General features: G+C 29.4%; 3 protein-coding genes and 1 long non-coding RNA gene across 5 annotated transcripts; all 4 read right to left on the bottom strand.

Annotated features, from left to right (window-relative positions):
• Positions 1-368: 368 nt before the first annotated feature.
• On the bottom strand, positions 369-2,472 carry LOC136986214 (transmembrane protein 205). The gene is made up of 4 exons (XM_067283700.1): positions 2,058-2,472; positions 1,778-1,962; positions 1,533-1,696; positions 369-1,252 (listed from the first exon to the last, which is right to left on the bottom strand). Exons 1-4 carry the CDS (start codon positions 2,126-2,128, stop codon positions 959-961), a joined length of 714 nt encoding a protein of 237 aa, XP_067139801.1. The 5' UTR covers positions 2,129-2,472; the 3' UTR covers positions 369-958.
• A 7,005-nt stretch (positions 2,473-9,477) lies between these two features.
• On the bottom strand, positions 9,478-10,149 carry LOC136986212 (uncharacterized). The gene is made up of 4 exons (XR_010882441.1): positions 10,030-10,149; positions 9,837-9,944; positions 9,714-9,758; positions 9,478-9,642 (listed from the first exon to the last, which is right to left on the bottom strand). It is a non-coding gene; the product is annotated as an uncharacterized lncRNA (long non-coding RNA).
• Positions 10,150-11,777: 1,628 nt separating this feature from the next.
• Positions 11,778-12,792, bottom strand: LOC136986185 (uncharacterized). The gene is made up of 4 exons (XM_067283663.1): positions 12,641-12,792; positions 12,132-12,367; positions 12,012-12,056; positions 11,778-11,937 (listed from the first exon to the last, which is right to left on the bottom strand). Exons 2-4 carry the CDS (start codon positions 12,359-12,361, stop codon positions 11,871-11,873), a joined length of 342 nt encoding a protein of 113 aa, XP_067139764.1. The 5' UTR covers positions 12,362-12,367; positions 12,641-12,792; the 3' UTR covers positions 11,778-11,870.
• A 2,602-nt stretch (positions 12,793-15,394) lies between these two features.
• LOC136986297 (uncharacterized) lies at positions 15,395-18,059 on the bottom strand. 2 transcript variants are annotated; one of them, XM_067283794.1, is made up of 4 exons: positions 17,973-18,059; positions 17,295-17,692; positions 17,173-17,223; positions 15,395-15,698 (listed from the first exon to the last, which is right to left on the bottom strand). In XM_067283794.1, the coding sequence occupies exons 2-4, from the start codon at positions 17,684-17,686 to the stop codon at positions 15,569-15,571; spliced, it is 573 nt and encodes a 190-aa protein (XP_067139895.1). In that variant the 5' UTR covers positions 17,687-17,692; positions 17,973-18,059; the 3' UTR covers positions 15,395-15,568. The 2 variants fall into 2 exon arrangements, with proteins under 2 accessions (XP_067139895.1, XP_067139894.1); XM_067283793.1 differs by lacking the exon at positions 17,973-18,059 and adding an exon at positions 17,766-17,833.
• Positions 18,060-21,210: the final 3,151 nt, after the last annotated feature.

The following is a 21,210-nucleotide window of genomic DNA, read 5'->3' as shown; positions in this document are numbered from 1 at the left end:
TATAAATATAAATTCCACCTTGTACAATTGAATGGAAGTGTGCCAAGAGAGGGGGAGGAAAGTTTAAAAGAGTTTGTTTTCCAATTTTGTTCCATTAAATACTTCCTTCGAATAATATTGTTTTTAAGATCAGTTTTTTTTCTTTATATTAACGGTTTGAAGCGCGTTATAATGGGAAAGTATTTTAAAATTCTTCAAAAAAAACAAAAAAAAACAAAGGAAAAACGTTTATGAAACTCGCACTCTACTACAGTAAGATAATGGTTGAAAAAATAAACAGTAATTAACCTTACTAGTCGTTGTGCTCTGTACAAGGACAAGGAATACGTGTAGATCCTTGACTACGTCATTGACATTTGTCAGAAGTGTTTTTCTTCATTGTAAATTATATTGATCAATTGACAAACTTTCGGATTATGAGGTTTCTCCACTTCTCAAATTACTCTTACATTCAAAATATTTCTCGGAAGTGTAATTTGATAAGCCACTCCTCCTTTTTTTATGGGATCTAATTAAGAAATGATAGTCTACAACAAATTGCTAGCTACTCATCTTCATTTGCTTTAAAATATGATGATTTAACTAGTAAAATATCGATTTTTTAAAAAAATTTAACTTATTTGATACTTGCTAAGGTGATTAATTTCATAATATTGTTTATGTTGTGTCTATCTCTGCGTAAATAATTAATGTAAAATAATATTAAACATTGAAATGATAGTAGATATTTTATTTTAAATGTGTTTAATCATCAAATATACAAAAAAAACTATGGTTTTAAGTAACGTACATAATAATAAATGTTTATACATGATAAATAAATTATACATTATATACAGAAAAACATGCGCGGATTGAAAAATAAATAAATATTTATCTTTTCTGTGAGGTTCTTACTTTAATTTGGTCCCTGATTAACTTTGTAAATAGTTTCTTAAGGGTTATTTCGAGGAGGTTTTTAAGTTAGTGCAGTGCATAGCCTGACTGCTAAATAGTACATATGGATGGCGTTACATCCCATAGAAATAATATTAGCTACTGCACATGTTCCATGTAATTTTCTAAATGTCCTGTGAAGCTTCATGTATCTCGGGCATCTTCTTAGAGGGCCTGGATCGTGATGTCCGACCTCCATCCCTACTCCAGCTTCCTTTTCCAGGGCGTTTCTCTTCTCCATTACTGATAACATGATTGGCACCACGTACAATCTCACCATAAGTTCCGATAAGAAACATATACCCAAGGCCCACATCTGGAACATAGAAATTTAATTGATATAATCGATAATGATTTATGTTTTCGATGATTAGTTATTATAAATAGTAATCAAGGTCTAAGAGATTTATCTAGACTTTGAACCGCGATGCGTATGAACGGAGATTTAAAATAACTTTAATGATGGGATTTTTGGCAGTTGTTATGATGGAACTTTACCAAAATTGTTTGTAAACTATTCTAGTTTCGGTTGTTTTTCTTGTTTTTTCAATTATTTGGAAATTTAAAGGAGTTTTTTGGTGAATGTAATTACTCACCTGTACTTTGTGATCCGCTTGATTTCCCTTAAGAGGTCGATGGAAAACGTAGATTATGAATGTCACGAAACCCAAAATCGAATTTAAGAAGAAGTATTTTGGAAATAGCTGCTTTTGCACTTGTCCAAAAACAGTTCTTGGAAGATTAAAAAAGAGGACCAGACCTAGAAAAACGGTAACAAATACGACTTTAAAATATTTTCTGAAATTATATTTTCGCAATTTTTAAGAAATATCGTGCTTACCAGATATAAATGTCATCCAAATTTGGGTGCCAAAATGCGTGGCGAACGTACTTATGTATATAAAACTACTCCAAGGGGATGGTTCCCACGAATCTCGTGGTTTATGTGGCAATAAGATAAACGCCAAGTATAGGACAATTAAGAGAGTTAAGATGTGTGCGGGCTGAGAAAACTTAAATAAGATCCTGTAAAAAGAAAAAAATAATAATTTAAAAGCATTATTTAAGTTGGCAAATTTTAAATATTGTACTTTAAACATATTTAAAGCACGCATACTTACGAGAGATCGAGCTTTCTGGTTAATTTCATCATTTTCATCTGGTGATGGGCCGGCTTCTGCCACATCATCATGTTGAACGAATTACTACTTATTATCGCTTATGAGATAAGATGACTAACTGTTTCCATACGGTTTTTAGCATTTCTTAATATACCGCACCTCTGCTGACGTCACGCTATTCATATGTTACATCATCCGTGACGAAGAGGGGGCTGCGCGTTAGCGACGAAGCGATTGGTTGAACGTCGGGCTACCATCGAGAGGTCAAAGTAACATTACCCCGATTACGTGATTTTAGACTCGTTCTACTACAGTGTCATTGTGGGTCCTGGCAGCCATGCCTTTGTTCACGCGACGTGTCAAAAGTCGAGGTGCGAGCCGTGCAAGGACGACTGCCAACGTTAAAAGTAATAGAAATCCTTTGTTAGACATCAGAATTAAATTTTTAGATACGTATCCCGTGCCGTTTGGCTGTACAGCGTAGGCCTAACACGTCTAAAGTATCGTATTATAAATTGTACAATGTACAGGTTTCTATAGGAGGAGTTTTTACATTAAGTCAGCGAATTCCTAACGTGGCGGATAAATTTTTTTATAAGTGTTTTCAATGGAAATGTTTTTCTAAAATCGATAACAACACAATGATGTAACTAGATAATTGGATAATTGTTGAAACATACGATTACTGGTCTTCAAAATTGGTTAGTAAGGTTAAACGTTGTGTTTTGATAGATTTGTGGAATATCTACACAATGAATAGCAAGATGTATAGATTTTAAAACCATACACAACCTTAAAAACGTGTTTTTAAGTTATAAAAAACGCTCTTTAAGCTGTTATAAGAAGTAAAATTTGGATTAAAAACTGTAATATTGCTCCTATAAGGCTATATAAAACGTTAAGGAAACGTTTTCAGGCCTAAAATACGTTTAAAAAGCGCTTTTTAAGGTGTTATAAGAAGTAAAATTTGATATAGAAGCAATATTTCTAAAAGGCTATATAAAACGTTAAACAAGCATATTTATCCCTTAAAAAACGTTATATAAGAGCTTTTTAAACTATAAAAAAACATTATAAGAAGTACAATTTTTAATTTAGAAACTATAACACTGCTCCTGTAAAGCGATATAAAACATTTTTTAAACCCTAAAAACGTTTTAGATTTATAAATAAAAACGTTGTAAAAAACAAGAACTGAACTAGAACAAAATAATATTAAGACAATATGAAACCTTAAAAAACGTTTATAAAGCTCTCAAACGTTTAAAAAACTTGCAAAACGTGATGAGAAATCTTACAATTTGCCATCTCAATTACAAGATCCCAGATAATTAAAGAAATGTCCATTTAATGAAACCATTAAAAATAATAATAATAATTTAATCAAAGGTAAACTTTTATTAAATTCACTGCAGCAGTTAAGGTTAATGTCCTTCCATAAAACACGAACGGTAATTTTAATTATAATGATGATTATCATCATTTTATCCAGTTCGAGATTTTGTCTACAGTGCATAAACCGACCGGATGCATAAAAATGATTGATGCTGTGCCAAAAACAACAAAAGTAAAGTTCAAAATTTTATTTTGGTAAATTCTTAAAGGTTAAATATTAATCCTGCAACTCTCATCTTACAAAATGGAGTGTACAAATATATATATATATATATATTAATTAAAACGTGTATATGAGCGGTTATTTATGGGCGTATCCTCATAGTAGGCCACAAGCACGCGCTAAAAAATCCTTGTTAATAAAAATATGCGCGTATATTTTTTATATGTAAATTTATACACGCATAAATAATCGTGTTTATAAGCACGTAAGCATCTTTATATTGATATTTTGTTGATATGAGACGTTGTTTCCATTTTACATTGTTTATTTTAAATAAAATTTCTAGGTGAGCACGTATCCTATCGTTATAGAATGATAATTTCACTTATTTAGACTTTATAAATTTATTATCATTAAAAAGAAGTACTCACAGTCCGCACCATCTTTCGTCTTTCTTCACATGTTTCGAAACACGTGGCGTCATTATCGATTAATGATTTAGTGACGTGTTTAATGATAGTGACGTCACTCATTCATTCGACGATAGTAAAGCGCATTAATTTCGTATTTAAAAAAAATATTTTTAACGATTCTAGTTATTGTAATACATTTTTTTTTTCAATTAACTCTCCCGTTACATCATTAGTATATATATATATATACTAATATATTTCTTAATGTGTGATTAGTTCAAATAGTTTTTTAATGTAAGGCTGCCTACGTAATTTTATATTTAAAAAAAAATAATATATATATATATATATATATATTTAACTTAACAAATGAGGAGACAATTCTTAAAATTTATTTAGAATGCAATTTAAATTTTTTCCTTTATATTTATATGTAATAAGGATATAAAATATTTTATGGCCTGTATATAAATATATTTATATTTTTAAAATGATGTTTTTAACGTTTAAAATATATATATTTCCCCATTAAAATTAGGTTTCTTGAATATTTTTCTGTGAATTTTATATGATTTTTATATGAAAATTTTTGTAAATTACTCACATTTTAATGCAAAATTTATTTATTTATTTTTAAATATTTAATTTAAATGTAAGATAATCAATCTTTTCTACTTATTGGCTAATATATGTATATATATATTTTTTTCCTTCAAAGTTTTGAATTTAAAATAAGATGATATTTTATTCATAAATAATTTTTATTGATTAAATATGAGTAAAAGAAAATGGAGACATCAAATTTAATTATAAGAATATTATAGAGATAGCACTGTTCAGTATCATCAAGAACATAATTATCATAAAGTATCAAGTTTTCATTGACATAAATTTTATTAAGTGACCTATTTTGAATAATTAATTTCATTCCTGAACCAAAAAACAACTGATTTACAAATATTTAAATTAAAAAAAATAATAATAAACAATGTTTTTGATTGGTTAATTTTGAACTTATGACATAAAAATGTAACAACGTTTTTTTCTCAAATTTTTAAAAAAGAATTTAATTTTTTTAAATAAAATATTTGTAAAATTATTAAATATTATTAATATAAATCGATGAGTAGGAAAATAATTCTGTAATATGAAATCGGTTATGATCACGTGACTTAATTCGATGTATTGAATTTAATACGAATCACGTGACAGTATTCACTCTTACTATAATATATTTTATTAAACTAATTTATATAAATGTTTTATAGTATAATTTTTTCAATTATTAAATTCGTTATAACTATTATATTTTCATTTATAAGTAGTAAATCATTTTATATTTAAAATATTAATTATTTACCAATTCGAAACTAGATGGCAGTACAAAATTTAAAAAAATTGTAACAAAATTCAATTTTTTTAAAAGAATTTAATTAATTTCACTTAAGTGTTAATTAAAGTACAATATTTTAAAAATAAACATAAATATAAAATATAATTAAATTTATGTATTAATTACAAGTTACTGGCGTATTTAAATGTCAGTCTAATTAAACGAAAATAGATTTTGTTTTGTATTTGAAATTATTTAATTTAAATGAAAAAGATTTTTCTTTTATTTATTTATAATTATAATCATAAAAGTTTTGAAGTGTTTTAATATTAAAAATGTAAATTTACCTAATTTTTTAAAATCTTAAATAGAATAAGAGGGCGCTACTGCTAGAATCGCCACGAAAAAATTGCGACAGCGCCCTCATTGATAAATCAAGAAAGTAATATAATGTAATTTAATAAATCGTTTGTAGCATTAAATATTTAACAATTTAAGACCGATTTAATCGATTTAAATGATAATATATATTGCAGGAAAGAGATTTTAAAAAGTATACACCATAAAAACGACGTATTAATAAATAAAAATTATTTACATATTTGAATTATAGCGAAAATGTGGTGGTGATATTTATAAAATTAACATTTAGATATCTAAATATTATCTTACTTGAAATGAGAGCATCTGTCATCTAAATCACCGATTCTCAGCTTTTTTTTTTTTTTTTCCAGTCGACCTCTTCAAAATTAGATTTAATTTGCAGATTCCTTTCATACCGATACAAAGAATAATTTACCAACAGGAATTAATAATGTTTTACATTGAATATAAAATACAATATGGTATTTTACTTTATACACTATTGATCCCTCAAACGATTCCTTAATAATTTATCGATTCCCAGATAAATCAATCGTACCCCCCCTCGAAGGACGATAGTGACCAGGTTAGAAACATCTAGATTATTAACTGAAATAATTGAAAAAAAAACATAAATAAAAGCAGTAATAGTAATATTTGCACCTTTCCCCCCTCTCGTTTTTGGCTTTTTATGCGCTGTGGATTTTAAGAGGGTTTTTTTTCCATACTCGTCGTTAGTTCGACTAGGCACACAGGCAGGCAACCGAGTCTGAAAAACGAAGCCCAACATGAAAACTTCCTGGAAAATTGCTTTCCCAGATTCGATCCCGGATTCCCAGAGCAATAAACTAATGCCTGAATCGCCTCGGCCGTCCGGCTTTCTTGTATAGGGTCATTCACTCGGGATCGAACACTTATTATGTGGAATTTCTTCATATAAAGTGTAAAAATGATTATGAAACACGAACAAAACATAATGTAAAACATAAAATGTCATAAAATATTCTGTTATTCAAGGTGGTTGAGCAATCATGAGGTGTTGAGCAGTGTTCAGTCCCGAATGAATCATCCTGCTCTTCGTAGCTACTTACCGTATTTAAAAAGCAAAATATTAATGTGTTTCTAGACATAACGCCAACATTATACAATTTAATGCCTCTAATGAGATATATCACTGTTAAGTATTATGAAATTCTTAATTTCACTGGTAGTTGGTCGCGGGTGCGCGCCTGATAAATGGGCTAGCCACGTGGAGTTTTCCACATTTTCATCACGTTTCTGACGCCAAAATAGAGATCAGTATCCCATAAAAACCGAAGACATGCCCTCTTAGCAGATCGCCCCATGCGTTACCTTATTCCATCAATCCTTCATTTAAAATAAGGATTTCTTAATATTTTGAGTGAAACGCCGTTGATTTTCTCCATTTTAAATAAGAGAGAAATAATTTCTCTACGATCTTTCATGTATTATAAAGATATTTAATATTTAAAAAAGAAGAAAATATAAATACAGGTATAAAGCAGATTTCAAAATGCTGTTAATCTATATATATATCAGGGAGTTTTGAAACTTATTTCAAAGCTTTACTCTAAATGGCTTATTTTGGTGCACGTGACACACCTGATAACCAATAATTTAAGTTCCAATAAATAAATTAGATTTCTGAGAATCTTGTGACACTAAAAGCTTTGTTGCAACACCCTAGAGTGTCATGAAGGCCAGGTTGACGACCACTATCTTATATTTTAACATAATGACTCAAAGTTTAACAATCTCTACGGATACAAGGAAAATTTTTAATGATGAAGCTTCCAATGATACTTTTAGAAGTATTATTTTAACATTTTCTCAAGTTTAATAAAAATTTTGCCAGTGAACATGAATAAGTCGAATTTTATAATACGGTCGAACCTCCAACGGCCACCTCTAAACGGAGGCCATTTTTTTTTTTTAGTTTATAACAGTTTATAGGAACTTGTTTATAAAATGCGTACAAAATACACTCAAAAGAATAACCATTTTTTATGTTTCCCGTCAGTGGCCGTTATTACGAACTTTATTGATTTGATGGAATACGGCAACGCAACACGTGTGAGATTTGCCTACGGAGTTACCTCCCAGGAGGGTTTTCTATAGAAAATTAACCCCTATCTAGGTGTTAGACATGTGAAGAGACCCGGAAAACTCCACGTGGCTAGCCCGTTGGCGAGGCGCGAACCCATGTTCAGTGGTTTATCCATTCCATCCTGCAATTGTATTAGCTTTCTTGATCTTTCAGTGCACTTGTGTGACTGTTTTGTCTATGGAAAGAATCAACTTGGATGATAACCAATGAGCATCAGCCATTGATCGCTTAGTTGTGTCAAGTTACTTCCTGTTTCTTCCTCATTTGTTAAATATGTTGCTACCATTATAAACAGTGTTATGGATGCTTCACGTTCTGGTATTGGAGTACCATACCACCATAGTAATTATTAAGTGCATGCTATAAAAAATTAACACAATTAACGGAAAAGTTCTGCCGTCTAGTGAGAGAAAATAAAATAAAATTTATATATTGCCCGTCATCATTGGAAATGTGCTGATTGGGAATTGCCCGGCATCATTAAGGAATGAAGTGACATCACGCGTGACGTTACTCTCAAGTCGATTTTTTTCCTAGACAGACTATAGAATTATACAAGCTTCATATGTATCTTAAACACACAACAGTGTCCAGTATACATTTTAAAAATATATTTATATTTATACAAGTAAATATAATTAAGAAATATATAAATTTTAATCAAATTAATACAAAAAATTTTCAAAAATTTACAAGAGATAATGATTAATTTAGCTATTAATTGGCCTACTATAGTCATTTCTGTGTAAAAATCATAATTTAAAAAAAATTATGTACCTCGAAATTGTTAAATCTGCACAAATAAGAATAATAAGTTGTTAGCATATAAGGAAATAAGAATAAGGAAATTATTAGAGAGAATTAAATTAGAAAATGGAATTCGAAAGACAAACAAATAAAATAATATTGAGATTGTCTTGTTTTTCATATTCGATCGTCATCGCTGCACTAATTGTATGTAACCAACCGTAGGACTATTAAAGTCCTATCAAGTTATTTTTAGCATGGAACTATCTCTGAATACTTTAATAAAAAAGAAATGAGCCTACAATTCTTATTTTGGAAGTAATAGAATTTTTTGTTAATTAGATCGTTTTATCTTAAATTACGAGAAAATCCAATTAACGACGACTAATTATGGGGTAGCCCAAAACTCGGTTAACTGCGTTGCAATTCAGCAATTTTTGAGTATGTTACGAAACGAGACCCTTCTTGTTTAAGTAATTATTTGAATTTATCGTTTAAAACAATCAACAGACTCTTGGGACACGCTGTATGCTCTTATTTTTAATCGCCTATATATATTTATATAACGCGCTTTTCTATGGTTATTCTTACTTTGGTAGTAATAAAACAGTTTTATTCTAAAAGAAATCCTTTTTATGTTATGAGGAAAATACAATTTTTCGTAGTATGGAGTGGTCAAAAAGTCGTTAACCGTATTTTTTCTTCGGACAATTCAGCAATTTGTGGGAGTGTTGATCAAAATATACTCACATTTTGAAGCAAATTAAGCGTTTGAATCTAGAGCTTACATCGATTAACTGACTTTTAGACAACCTTGTATAATGTTTAAATTTACTATATTTAATACCTTAATATAATTAAAATAAACAAAAAACAAATAACGAATTTAAAAGAAAACATTTATTAAAATACAAAAATAACTTGTTTTTTTCGAAAGATTAAACAAAAACGTTTACAGAATTGAGGAAATGTGCCAAAAAAAAAATGGCTATCGATTTCGAACTCCAACATTAACGAATCGTTTCAATACATCGACATTTAATCTAAAAAAATTTTAAAATTTGTTAATTATAATTAAATGAGTGTAGGGATATTTTCGAAATGATTAACTTACTTGTTACTCTTTCCGGTTTTGCTATGAGTATACGAAAAAATTTCCCTGTAAAATTTAAAGAAATTATTACTAAAAATTAATAATAACTTAATAAGAAAAAATTTTAATTACAAATTAACTTACGGTATGTCGATTTTTAAATCGAAAGGATCTTGAGAAGATGCAAATTGGAGCAAGAAGCAGATAAGAATTAAAGCTGTCCACTTCATTTTCGTAGAAAATTCTTATATTCTACAAGAGGAAAATAGCTATTAATTTCTCTTCTTTTAGCTAAAAATAATGCTTAATATCGCAATTTATTAGCCATAAATCTTACCTTATATTAAGTGCAGCTCTTTGTTAACGAAGGAGGAAAGATTAAGGAGAGAGAGCTTAAATAGTAGATGTGACGTCAAGAAAATCGAAAGATTTACGCAGAAATTAATGAATTAGAAGGCCGACAGCAAAGTAATTAATTGGAGATTGAAATCTAAATTTCAAAAAAAGAAAATATTTATTGTTTGTCTTCATTTTTAAGTCTACTTTCCTCAAGTTTTAGCAGTTTAACTTGTTTTAACGGCTCCGAAATAATATGATTCATCAAAGAATTTGTGAAGGTCAAAGTCGTAACAATAATTTAAGGAAAAATAAAATTTTTAAATAGCAAAAATTCTTTTTATTGGTCTGTTAACGAGCGCCATTTTGTAATAAGCCTATGACGCGATCACAAGTTCTATGCGTTGTATCAAAATAAATAGAATATTTAAATGTTTATTTATTTTTGCGTTTGTTTGAATTATAGATAAAGAAATTTATGAATTTTTCATAGAACAATCACGTGATGGCCTATTTAGTAGGAAGTAATCTATCACGCGCCAGCAACTTATACTCATCAATATCCACTAGACTAAAATAAAAATGGCGTCATGGATGTGAAGTTAGGCAATTTAGTAGCCGTTAATTCAATTTTTGCTAATAAAAAGTTCTATTAATTCACTACTAAGAAGAACACACCAGTGGCCGAGTGGATAAAACCACTGAACTCTGGTAGTTGGTGGCGGGTGGCGCTTGACCACGTGGAGTTTTCCGCGTTTTTTCACGTGTCTAACATCTAAATAGGGCTACTTTCATATATAAAATTCTCCCCTTCTTGGCAGATTGCCCGTGGCATATCCTATTAAGCCATTACTAAGATTTTGATGATGATAAATATGTATTATTCAAAGAAATTTCGCAATTTCTAGGATTTTTTTTTTTTAATATTTACGAAATGATTTATTTCAAGAAATTTATTAAATTTCTCTCTCTCTCTCTCTCTCTTTTTTTTTTTTTTTTTTAATGGAGAAGGTAATATTTGTTAGGCTACACCTTGCACATGGTTTGAAGGTTTGAATTGGCGCTAGCGTATGGTGGCACGCAGCTAAGCAAGCCAATTACAGAGTCCGTTTGATATGAAACGAACGATGTCATTGGCTCGCTGATTTGGCAGCTTGCCACCTAGACACATCTATATAAATATGTTTCTGTGTACTTATACAATCAGTTTAATTTTTCATAATTAAAATTAGCGATTTTCACAATGATCCAATGCTGAAAAACTAAATTATAGATTATTTGCATATTGTAGAATTTATGGAGAATATTCTCTTCACATTGAATTATTACTAAGTATCAATAGGATATATATATATATTTTTTTAAGGAAAAACATTGAATACTTGTGAAAACGAAAATCTTAATATTTATTTCGCCTACGCCATTGAATAAATTTCAATTTTTTAAACATAATACTTGAATTTTCCTATAGAATTGTAGCTGTAGAACGATCATAATAGTTTAATATAACTATTACGATCGTTCTACAGCTGCAATTCTATAAGAAGATTCAGATGTTCTATATCATAGGATTTAATGATTTTATAGGAAGATTTAAATATAAAAATAATTGAATCTTCCTATAGAATTAAATATTTTACAAGATTTAAGGATTCTATAGAACGATTTAAAGTTTCTACAGGAAGATTCAATTTTACTTATAGAAGCACTTATTGCTTCTACTTCTATGAGTTCAACAAATACATCTGGTTTTATTACAATAAAACTTTATTAAAAACTAATATAATTTTAATACATAAAAACAAGCAAGAGATCCATATTTTATCTTGATTTAATTTATAATTAATTCTTTTCTTTCTCTTTAATGATTGTTACGGGTTTAAAACCTGGAAAAACGCCAATTCCGAGACTGGAAAGTTGACAAAATTTTTATTAAATATTCATTAAAACTTAATTATTTAACTAAATATAATGTGTCCTTACCTATGCCCGTCTCTTCCTGTTAACAATTTGAGATCAAAAAATGGTCTAGAAGAAAATTAAACAGTGTTTTAAAATCCTGTCAACCATTTTATAAAGAAGAAAATATGTCAATTGACTCACGGTATGTCAATGTGAAGATTGAAAGGTCTTTGGTTTACAACAACACGTTTCTCTACAACAGTGTGGTCTGGTATATCATCTTTATCAAAAGCATCATCATCATCTTCAACTGCATCAACTTTTTGATCATCTGTTTTCTTCGACTCGATCTCCGTCGCTTCTTCTTCAACAGGTTTGCAGAAAGAAGGAAGAACAATTGCCAAAAACATTAACAGGAGCACCAACTTCATTTTTTTCTATATTAAAAAAAAATAAAATACAGTAATAAAATAAAAAATAAAATAAAAAACTTTAAAAAAAATTTCTATAAAGTTTCTACATTTAAAACTGCCAAAAAATTTTATCTAGAAAAGGCTTTTTTATGTGTAAACGTGTGTAAAATTTTAAGTGTAGATGAACGAGCGAGCATTTTACTGATAGACAACAATAAAATCTTTGTATTTCTCGTAAGTTTTCCTATTGTATAAAGTTGTAAAGCAAATATTCTATATAAAATACAGGAAACTTACCAGAATACGTATTGTAGAAAGTACGACGTAATACTATAAAGCTGCAGGCAAGTGTGTTTGTCTTCAATACTCCAAGGACGTTTGTCGATTGTTATACTTTACGTCAAGAGAGAGAACTGCACCCCAATGCGACAAGTAAAACACTTTTATTTGTTTGTAACCCCCCTTGGAAGAGGAAATTATACCTGAAGGACATGTTCAACGTTACTAAGAAGCATCATATGATTGATAAAAATCATAATTGCAACACGATTTTTCTATAGAATTTGTGAGACACCATATTCTTGGGAATTTTTTAAGCGGTTAATTCATATTATATCTGCAAGATGTTTTTTTTATTCTAATAATTAATTGAGGCCTGCAGCTAAAATATTGTAATTATTATATCTTAAAATACATCAATAAATAAATAAATAAATAAATATATATATATATTAAATATATATTATAAAAAACATTATAATATTATATATATATATATATAATGTTTTTTTCCGTATAGAAAATAACCTCGCGCTGTTTATGACGTCGATATTGTGTTGAACTGGGTTGAAGTTTAATTAAATTAGTTTATTTTACGTCTTCATTTACGTCGAAACAGTTTTAAACTGTATTTATTATGATTCAATTGAAGCGTAAAATCGACTTTTGTGTGCTTAAATTTTATATAAATTCTCTAAGGTTAATTAAACTTAAGTTTGCTCGACCATTAAGCGATTCCTTTAAGCCTTGAAGGAGGTGTAAGTTAATTTTATGATTTCTTTTATTGTTAATTTAATGGTAAAATTTATTTAAAAAATCATTTAAGTATATATTGACTTATGTGACAGGATCGGAGTTAGGCTAAACTGTAATATATGAGACTCTTCTTCATCCACCCTAAATAAAAGCGAGGCCCTAAACTAGTCTCGTATTCTGAGGCCCTAAACTGCAGCTCCTTTAACTTATGAGTAAATTAGGTGATACAACTCCTTTAGTTTATGAGCAAATTAGGCCCTATAGATGATACTACAGACTATCATAAACTTTTAAAATGTTCATTTATATGATACAACGACTTGGATGTTTTAAATGCTTAAAGTTAATGAAATTTATTTTCATAAATTAAGCTATTTAAAGAACTGATTTTATATATTTTCAAAATTTAGCAGTAATTTAAAAAATTCGTTATAATAATTCGAAATATTCTCTAAGCAAGGATTTCTAAACCATAATCCCATCCAGCACACAGACTGTTCTTTTACGAAGGCCTTCTCTGTCTGTACCTTGACCAAATTCTGAATTTAGATAATAAAAGTACGCAGAAATATATGTTTTTTACTTATTTTAAGTTGATATATATTTAAATTATAACCTTGGAAACTATAATATAAATTTTAGTTTCCAAGGTTTCGTTCGGTAGTCCACACTTAGTTGCTGACTAGTTCTTACTTTGGCAATTATGTTTACACGAGGAAATACTTAAAATTTTACAAAATTTATGTTTCTTTAATATACTAAACACACTTATATTTAGAAAAGATATGTATATATGTCACAATTAATATAAAAATTCGAATAATAATTTAAATTACTTAAGCAAGGAGAAGACAGCTAAGTGGATAAAACACTGGGTCGTAGGTTCGCACCTGACCACTGTCTGACCACGTGCAATTTTTAGGGGTTTTTTTTTACGTTTTTAACACTTAAATAGGGGTCAATTTCTCATAGAAAGTCCTCCCTCCTTGACAGATCTCTCACGTGCTACACGTGAGAATCCCCCCTTGTTTAGACCAAGGGGGGTAGATAACATATCTATAATTGTCTTACTCTTAATGAATCATAGAATTTCAACTTATATTGAAATCATAATTCTACAGTTAAGTACAGGAAGTTGAATTACGTTTAATGACAATATACTAATTGTATTTTGATACTATAATATATATATATATATATATATATATCACGAATGAAAATGAGAACGATTTGTTTTCATTATATATTGAGTTCTATCTTTATAAATCTGTCTTTTGTCTGTCCAAAGCTGGATTTAAGCACGTAGCCATAAGCTATGACATACAGGAGGCACTATATTATACATTAATTAACACTGGAACATACATATTAATTCTATTTTTGCACATTTAAGAATTTATAATAAAGAATTCTGGCGCTATATAGGAGGACGTTACATCGAGGTTTTAATGCAGTTGTATTTTTAAAGAAGGGTAATGGTAGCTTATGAAGTGAAATAAATAAAGAAATAAATTCCAAACATGTTAAAATCATGTCTTAATATCTCATCCGTCTTTATGTCTGTCCGTTCATCTTTGACGAAATAATTTCATGATTTACTCTGATCAATTAAATATTTTTATAGCCATTAGAAAATAATTAAATTCAATTATATTTATTATCTAAGTAACTGTCATTAAGATAAAAATTAATTTTAAACATGTTTATACGACCGGAAAATCTTATAAAATGTAATTGGTAAAATTTAGATTGTGAAGAACGATAAATTTCCTTACATTTTGATAAAAATCAAGGAAAATTTCTGCTGTATTTATCATATAAATATTCTTAAAATAATCTGTGTAAACATTTCTCGAGAAATAAGAAAAAACAAACGAAACATGTTTAAGTGCAAATAATCGATTTCTGTTTATTTACATCATTATTTTACCGTAAATATAGTAAGTTATATATTTTATATATAATATATATATATTTATTTATTTATTTATCAACACTTGATGCTGGTCGCAATAATATAAAAATCTATAAATAAAAAAATAGCTATAATCTGCATAATTCGTTCTACGAGATTAAGATGTTTGCAGTGATATACGTGTCTTTTAACTGATCGTATCTATCAAATAATAGTAAAAAAATCCCTGTTTCTTTCGAATGATGATGTTGATTACGGGATTTTTCTTTTCTTATTTAAATATCCTTCTTGTCCTTGACATCCTCCTCTTTCTCGATGTCGTCTTTCCTTTCTTTAGCTTCTTCTTGTTTTTTCTTTCTTCTGATATTTAAATCTAGCAGTGGACGTAACACGGATATGGCCAACCTAAATTTTTAAAAATTCTTTTAGATTTTTTTAAATACTCGATAGTTACGGGGTGGTCCAAACGTCGGGTAACCGCTGTAAAGATTAATTTTGGTGTTTTATTCGAGCACTTTTTGCATGTATTTTTAATTAATAAGTAATAAACTGCTGACTTGTGGGCCGTTTTGTGTATTAATAATTTTTAATAGAAAAGGGAGGTGCTCTTGTTTTAAGATGCGGGCCTAATTAAAATAGAATGGAGTAAAATATTTATCTTCAAATTAATGTGTGGGAAATGCATGTACAGTACTTCAAATGGAATCGTAAAGTGTATATGATACTATATTATTTGGAGGTTTGTACCTGTAGGCTTGCAGGATGTCACTGCAAGTCTACAGGTGAACCATAAGAGTTGTGTTAATTTTATGTTAATTCTTTTATAGGTAAAGCGTAAAGTTGGGCAAGGAGGAACCATTTCTAGTTATTTTGATGATGGAGATTCACAGTCAAAAGGGTTTAACAAGCTGCATTCAGACTTCCCATCTATGACATATAGCGATCTGGATGCAGCCTGTTAAACCCTTCAGCAACTTCTTGCTGACTTTGGGTCCTCACCTTTAAAATAACTTGAATTGGTTCCTCCTTACTTAACGCTGTTTTACCTGTAAAAAAATTAAACGAAGATTAACGTCACTCTTACGGTTCCTGACTTATGTGACACGTCGTTTTATAGAATCAAGAATACTTATTATCGTATGAGAAAATGATCAATATTATAAAGAAAATATTAGAAAAGTAAGCAATTATTTAGAATATTTAGCAAATAAACAATATACTTTCATTACTAAATAATAAGGGTGAATATAGCAAACAACTAATTAGAATTGTCCATAAAATTTAGAACATTTACTAAATGTAAAATTGATATCGCATTTTATAACTCGGCAAATCAAATTTTTCTGGTTGATATCAATGTAAGAGAGATCCTTTTTGAAGAGAAGAGATTCGACTCTTTTTTGCTTCGTAAAGAATAGAAAGAAAAGAAAAGAAAGGACGTCAATAGGACTTTCAACATCGACTATTTATGAGTCTTTTCCATCTTGTAAATCGCCATAGATTTTACTTGTGAGTGTTGCAACGAGTTGGCAACAGACACGGTGAAGCAGTGCTGTAGCCGTTAAAGATATACATCAATTTTGTCATTGTGTTGTCGTTGCAGGTCGCCTGAGGTTTATCCTCTGGCAATTTTTCTTCTCCTCAACTGTCACTAAAATCTGTAAACTATGCTCTTGGCTATGTTTTGATTCCTTGGTTTACCTTACCAAAGAATAACTCTAATTTTATTCTCTCCTCTTCAAGTTTAGCAACGTTGTTGTTATACATTAATTAAACAATTAGAAATATTGAAACCTTTATAAATTAAATTCTACATTACCGTTTTAAATAAATTATATCGTGTTAAATTAAATGCTAACGTTAAAGTCAATGTTCTTACCTTCCTCCTTCTTTAGAATCTCTTGAACCGAGTTTTAAGGAAAAAATGTGTCTGTAAATTAAGTACAGTTAAATAAATGAATATTTTAATATATATTAATTAAAATATGAGGTTATAATTACGGTATATTTATGTCTAAAGCAAAAGGTTTCTTCTTTTTATCATCATCATCAGATTTCGGAGCTGGTAGAAGAGTTGTTAGAGTCTTCCATCCAGTTCTCACTCTTTCACCTAAAGAGTGTAGTGTGTCCGAAGATTCAGGAGATTTTATTGTATCTACAACCTTCTTCACCCCTCCGTCTACTCTATCTGCCAGCTTCATTAAGGAATTATTCTTTGGTAGTTTATTAACGGCCTCTCTTAGACTATCACCCACCTTTTCCACCAATTTTGATAAATTGGCAGTGTTGGGAAGTCGAGACACTAGACGTTTCAGTAGAGATTCATCTTCCTTTTCCTTATCTTCTGCACTCGCTAGTAGTAAAACACCGATCAGCAGTGCTAAGCGCAACATATCTAACTGTAAAAATCGATGATTGAGCATTGTTCCGATTTAAAACGTAACGTAACAATGTTACGCTTATGAAACTTACTTGTTACCTATTTAAAAATCGCTTAAACTCTTAGTAACTTAACCTACTGAAGAACTTTTCAAGTGAACAACACAGAAGTTAGCTTCCTGATTTGTATTTTTCCTCCAAACAATTTTACAAATTTACAAATATAATTACATAATAATAAGCAAAATTCTGTAATGGTCTATAAAAAATAATAATAATAAGTAAATAAAACTCTCTTACCTATTTAATTACGAATAAAAGTAATCCTTCGAAATAGGTTATGCGAAGAAGAAAACAAAATGGTGTCTTATCCAATTTTAAACTGTTGCAGCTCGTGTGTAAGATGTGTTTAAGCGGAGTTACGTGAAGATAAATGCAATTTTACAATAGATTAGAAGAGAATATTTACCTTTTTCTATGGCGTAAAGCCATTTCGTAAAAGGTAATTTTATTATTTCCAACACCCAAGATACTTTTGGAAATCAGGTCACCATAACGGGTCAACGAACTCAAAAAAAGTTTTAGTTTTCAGATTATGATCTTACCTATCAAGTAGAAGTATTTCCTGTCTAAGAAGACATACTTTTATCCGTTTAATCAGTTACAATTTATCACATTATCTTCCAAACACAGGACCGGATTTTCAAATAGTCTCGCTTTATAAGTCTATAGCTTATGGTCTCGAATATTTACGCGTGATTTTGTTATAGGGAAGGGCCTCTTATGTGTTATAGCTTAGAGCCACTCAAGTCTATACCCAGCTATTTCGCATAGTTTCTATGTCAAGAGTTTAATCAGTTTCATTTGCCCAATAGGCAAGATCTGTATGGCCTGATTACAGTTATGTACAGTATGGAAGCGTGGATGTGTACAGAAAATTATTATTTTTTAAAATATTCCTGCTTAAAATTTTAATAGAAGATATATTAAATAAAAATATGTAATATTTTTTAATGGGTAGTAAATTATTTCAGGAAATTTTATGATGAAAACAAAATAATATAGATAAAGAAATGCTTAATAATATCCTAAGTTATAATTATAATAATTTTTTAAAATTACTTTTCTTGTTATTATTTTATTTTATTTTATTTCATTCTTAAAATGTAAGAATTCGTAAAATCATATATACTTCTGTATGTATTAAATTTATATCATTATTTAATTTAACAAGGAAATAATAATAATAATATTTTTAATTTAAAGGAAAAAGCTATATTGGTAAAAATTAATGTTAATAAAGCATTGTAATTTATACGTAGATTAGCCCAAAAGTCATTTAGCCACTGTAAAGCCTTGCACTTATTTCAGCACTTTATTACTTTTCCGGCTGTTTTATAAAATAGAGGGAAAGGCCCAAACATGGCCCTCCAAAATTTTTACATTTTGGAAACGTCGAGAAATGCAAAGAAATTCGGGGTGTTTGCTGTATGTATGGAGGTTAGTGTGTGTGATTTTGTTCACCCTCATTGAAGCTTAATAACTCTTGTCGAAAATTTCTGAAATTTTACGGGGAGTTTTGTTTGTTTTATTTAGTTAAGTTATGGCAACGCAACACTTGGGCGATCTGCCTAAGGAGCTGCCTTCCGGGAGGACTTTTTAAAGGTAACTGGCCCCCATTCAGGCGTTACAGACGTGGAGAAAACCCTAAAAACTCCACGTGGCCAGACCGTCCTGGCGAAGCGTGAACCCACGACAGAACTCTGTGTTCAGGGAATGGAACCGCTTGACTACTGGTGGAGTCCCGGAGTTTTGCGTATTAGGAGCATTGATGATATTAAACTTTGGTGGTTAAAGGTCGGAGGGATTGGAAGACAGAGGGGGGGATCACGTGTCACATCTCGAGTACAGTTAGACTTAATGATTTTACTCATTATTAGCATTTACAGTTTATAATCATTATTAGCATTTACAATAATTAATAATATAAAATTATTTAAAATAAAATCTCGCAACAGATGGCGCCACACACAATTTTAACTCTTGCAGGGAAAGTTACCCAACTCGTCACTGAATTTTCTTTTTTTTTCTTACAAACTTTACAAAAATTGTTCAATACAGCATTTTTCTAAGTTCGACTGTTCATAACTGTACTTGTATATACAATAAATAAATAAATAAAACGCAGTGAACTGCCTTTTGGGTCTTGTTGCGAATAAAATCAGTAATTTTTTACAAAGAAACAATTGAATTATGGCTTACAATAGCAAATTCCATGTATTAATCAATCATAAATTGTATAGAAAAAAATAAATTTAACAATAACTAATTTGATTTCTGTATGATTTTGCAGTTATGTTTAGATCTATATTCTCGGTTCTGTTAAATGTAAGCCAACCAAACAAATTTATTCTTTATAAATAAAATTACAAAGAATTAGAATTAAATTTGAGCATAATATTGTTTAAATAAGATTTGTAAGAAGATAATCGATAATAATATGTATTATATAGGACGGTTCATAAGTCAGTTTTATAATATATATAATAAAAAAACCGAAATTTAAAAAAAACCCCTACAATAACGGCCACCTCCGAACAACGGCCATTTTTTATGTTGAAGTCAGTGGCCGTTATTTAAGAGGTTTGATTGCATAAGTAATAAATATCATTAAAATGGAGGTATTTAAACTGTCAACTAAGTTGCAAGATCATAAAATAAATCTTTCTAAACGAAGGAGAAGAATTATTTGAAGATTTATTTTGTAAACAGCATAAATTACCAATTTAAAAAAATTATTATCGATTCGAAATAGTTTTCTCTCTTACGTTATTTATATTATGAAGAAAACGACAAGGAAGAGTTACGCGTAACATGGAAAGACATAAAGGAAACTGCAATATAATAAATGACAGGAAAAGATAAAGTAGATGTTTCGATAGAAGAATTTTCTATCCGGTAACACTTTAAGTGCTTAAAATGTTCTGTTCCGATTAGCTGTAGGAAATAGGAAATTGAGATTCTGAGAAGTTTTGTTCTTAAATACTCTGCCCCAGAAGTCAGTTAATCCTGATTTTTTTTACAAGCAATTTAGCAAATTTTTTCTTTCCTCCCCAGGAAAGTCGATGACGATTTTGCGAAAGTGTGTCAAAGCGTTGTAATTTGAAGGGCCTCATTTTTGAGCAATTTTCGTAAGTTCTGTGTGTGAATAACAGCTACTTCGTCCTTTATAATGGTTACGTATAATTTTTAACCTGGAATCGTAAAGGAACTTTGAAACTTTTTATGCTTGTTTTATAATAAATTTTAACGAATTCGTTAATTCAATAAGAAAAATTGAAGGACATTCTTAAAGGGCATTTTACTTTCCCGGCTATTATATATATAACAGAGAAAAAGTTGAGCGATCGGTCAAAAATTAACCCCCCTCGAAGATTATTACATTTTTGGACTCAGATGAAATTAAAACGTCGAGAAATTTATAAAAAAAATGAGTTTTTTTGGATGTTAGTGTGCGGGGAAGCTCGATTTTTTCCTC

Source organism: Centruroides vittatus, unplaced genomic scaffold (assembly GCF_030686945.1).
Source record: "Centruroides vittatus isolate TY-2023 unplaced genomic scaffold, ASM3068694v2 scaffold_1015, whole genome shotgun sequence".
Classification (NCBI taxonomy): Eukaryota; Metazoa; Arthropoda; class Arachnida; order Scorpiones; family Buthidae; genus Centruroides; species Centruroides vittatus.
The sequence above is the reverse complement of the archived record's forward strand: the minus strand, read 5'-3'. Positions and strand labels throughout refer to the sequence as shown.

What these genes read in the sequence shown, in the direction of transcription:
- LOC136986297 (XM_067283794.1), bottom strand. Translation starts at nt 17,686, where the DNA reads ATGTTGCGCTTAGCACTGCTGATCGGTGTTTTACTACTAGCGAGTGCA. An exon ending in GCTTTAGACATAAATATACC is followed by an intron (nt 17,224 to 17,294) that starts GTAATTATAACC and finishes CTTAATTTACAG; the next exon opens with ACACATTTTTTCCTTAAAAC. An exon ending in GATTCTAAAGAAGGAGGAAG is followed by an intron (nt 15,699 to 17,172) that starts GTAAGAACATTG and finishes TTAAAAATTTAG; the next exon opens with GTTGGCCATATCCGTGTTAC.
- LOC136986214 (XM_067283700.1), bottom strand. Translation starts at nt 2,128, where the DNA reads ATGATGATGTGGCAGAAGCCGGCCCATCACCAGATGAAAATGATGAAA. An exon ending in TTGGATGACATTTATATCTG is followed by an intron (nt 1,697 to 1,777) that starts GTAAGCACGATA and finishes CCGTTTTTCTAG; the next exon opens with GTCTGGTCCTCTTTTTTAAT. An exon ending in AAGCGGATCACAAAGTACAG is followed by an intron (nt 1,253 to 1,532) that starts GTGAGTAATTAC and finishes TCTATGTTCCAG; the next exon opens with ATGTGGGCCTTGGGTATATG.
- LOC136986185 (XM_067283663.1), bottom strand. Translation starts at nt 12,361, where the DNA reads ATGAAGTTGGTGCTCCTGTTAATGTTTTTGGCAATTGTTCTTCCTTCT. An exon ending in AATCTTCACATTGACATACC is followed by an intron (nt 12,057 to 12,131) that starts GTGAGTCAATTG and finishes ATTTTCTTCTAG; the next exon opens with ACCATTTTTTGATCTCAAAT. An exon ending in ACAGGAAGAGACGGGCATAG is followed by an intron (nt 11,938 to 12,011) that starts GTAAGGACACAT and finishes TCAACTTTCCAG; the next exon opens with TCTCGGAATTGGCGTTTTTC.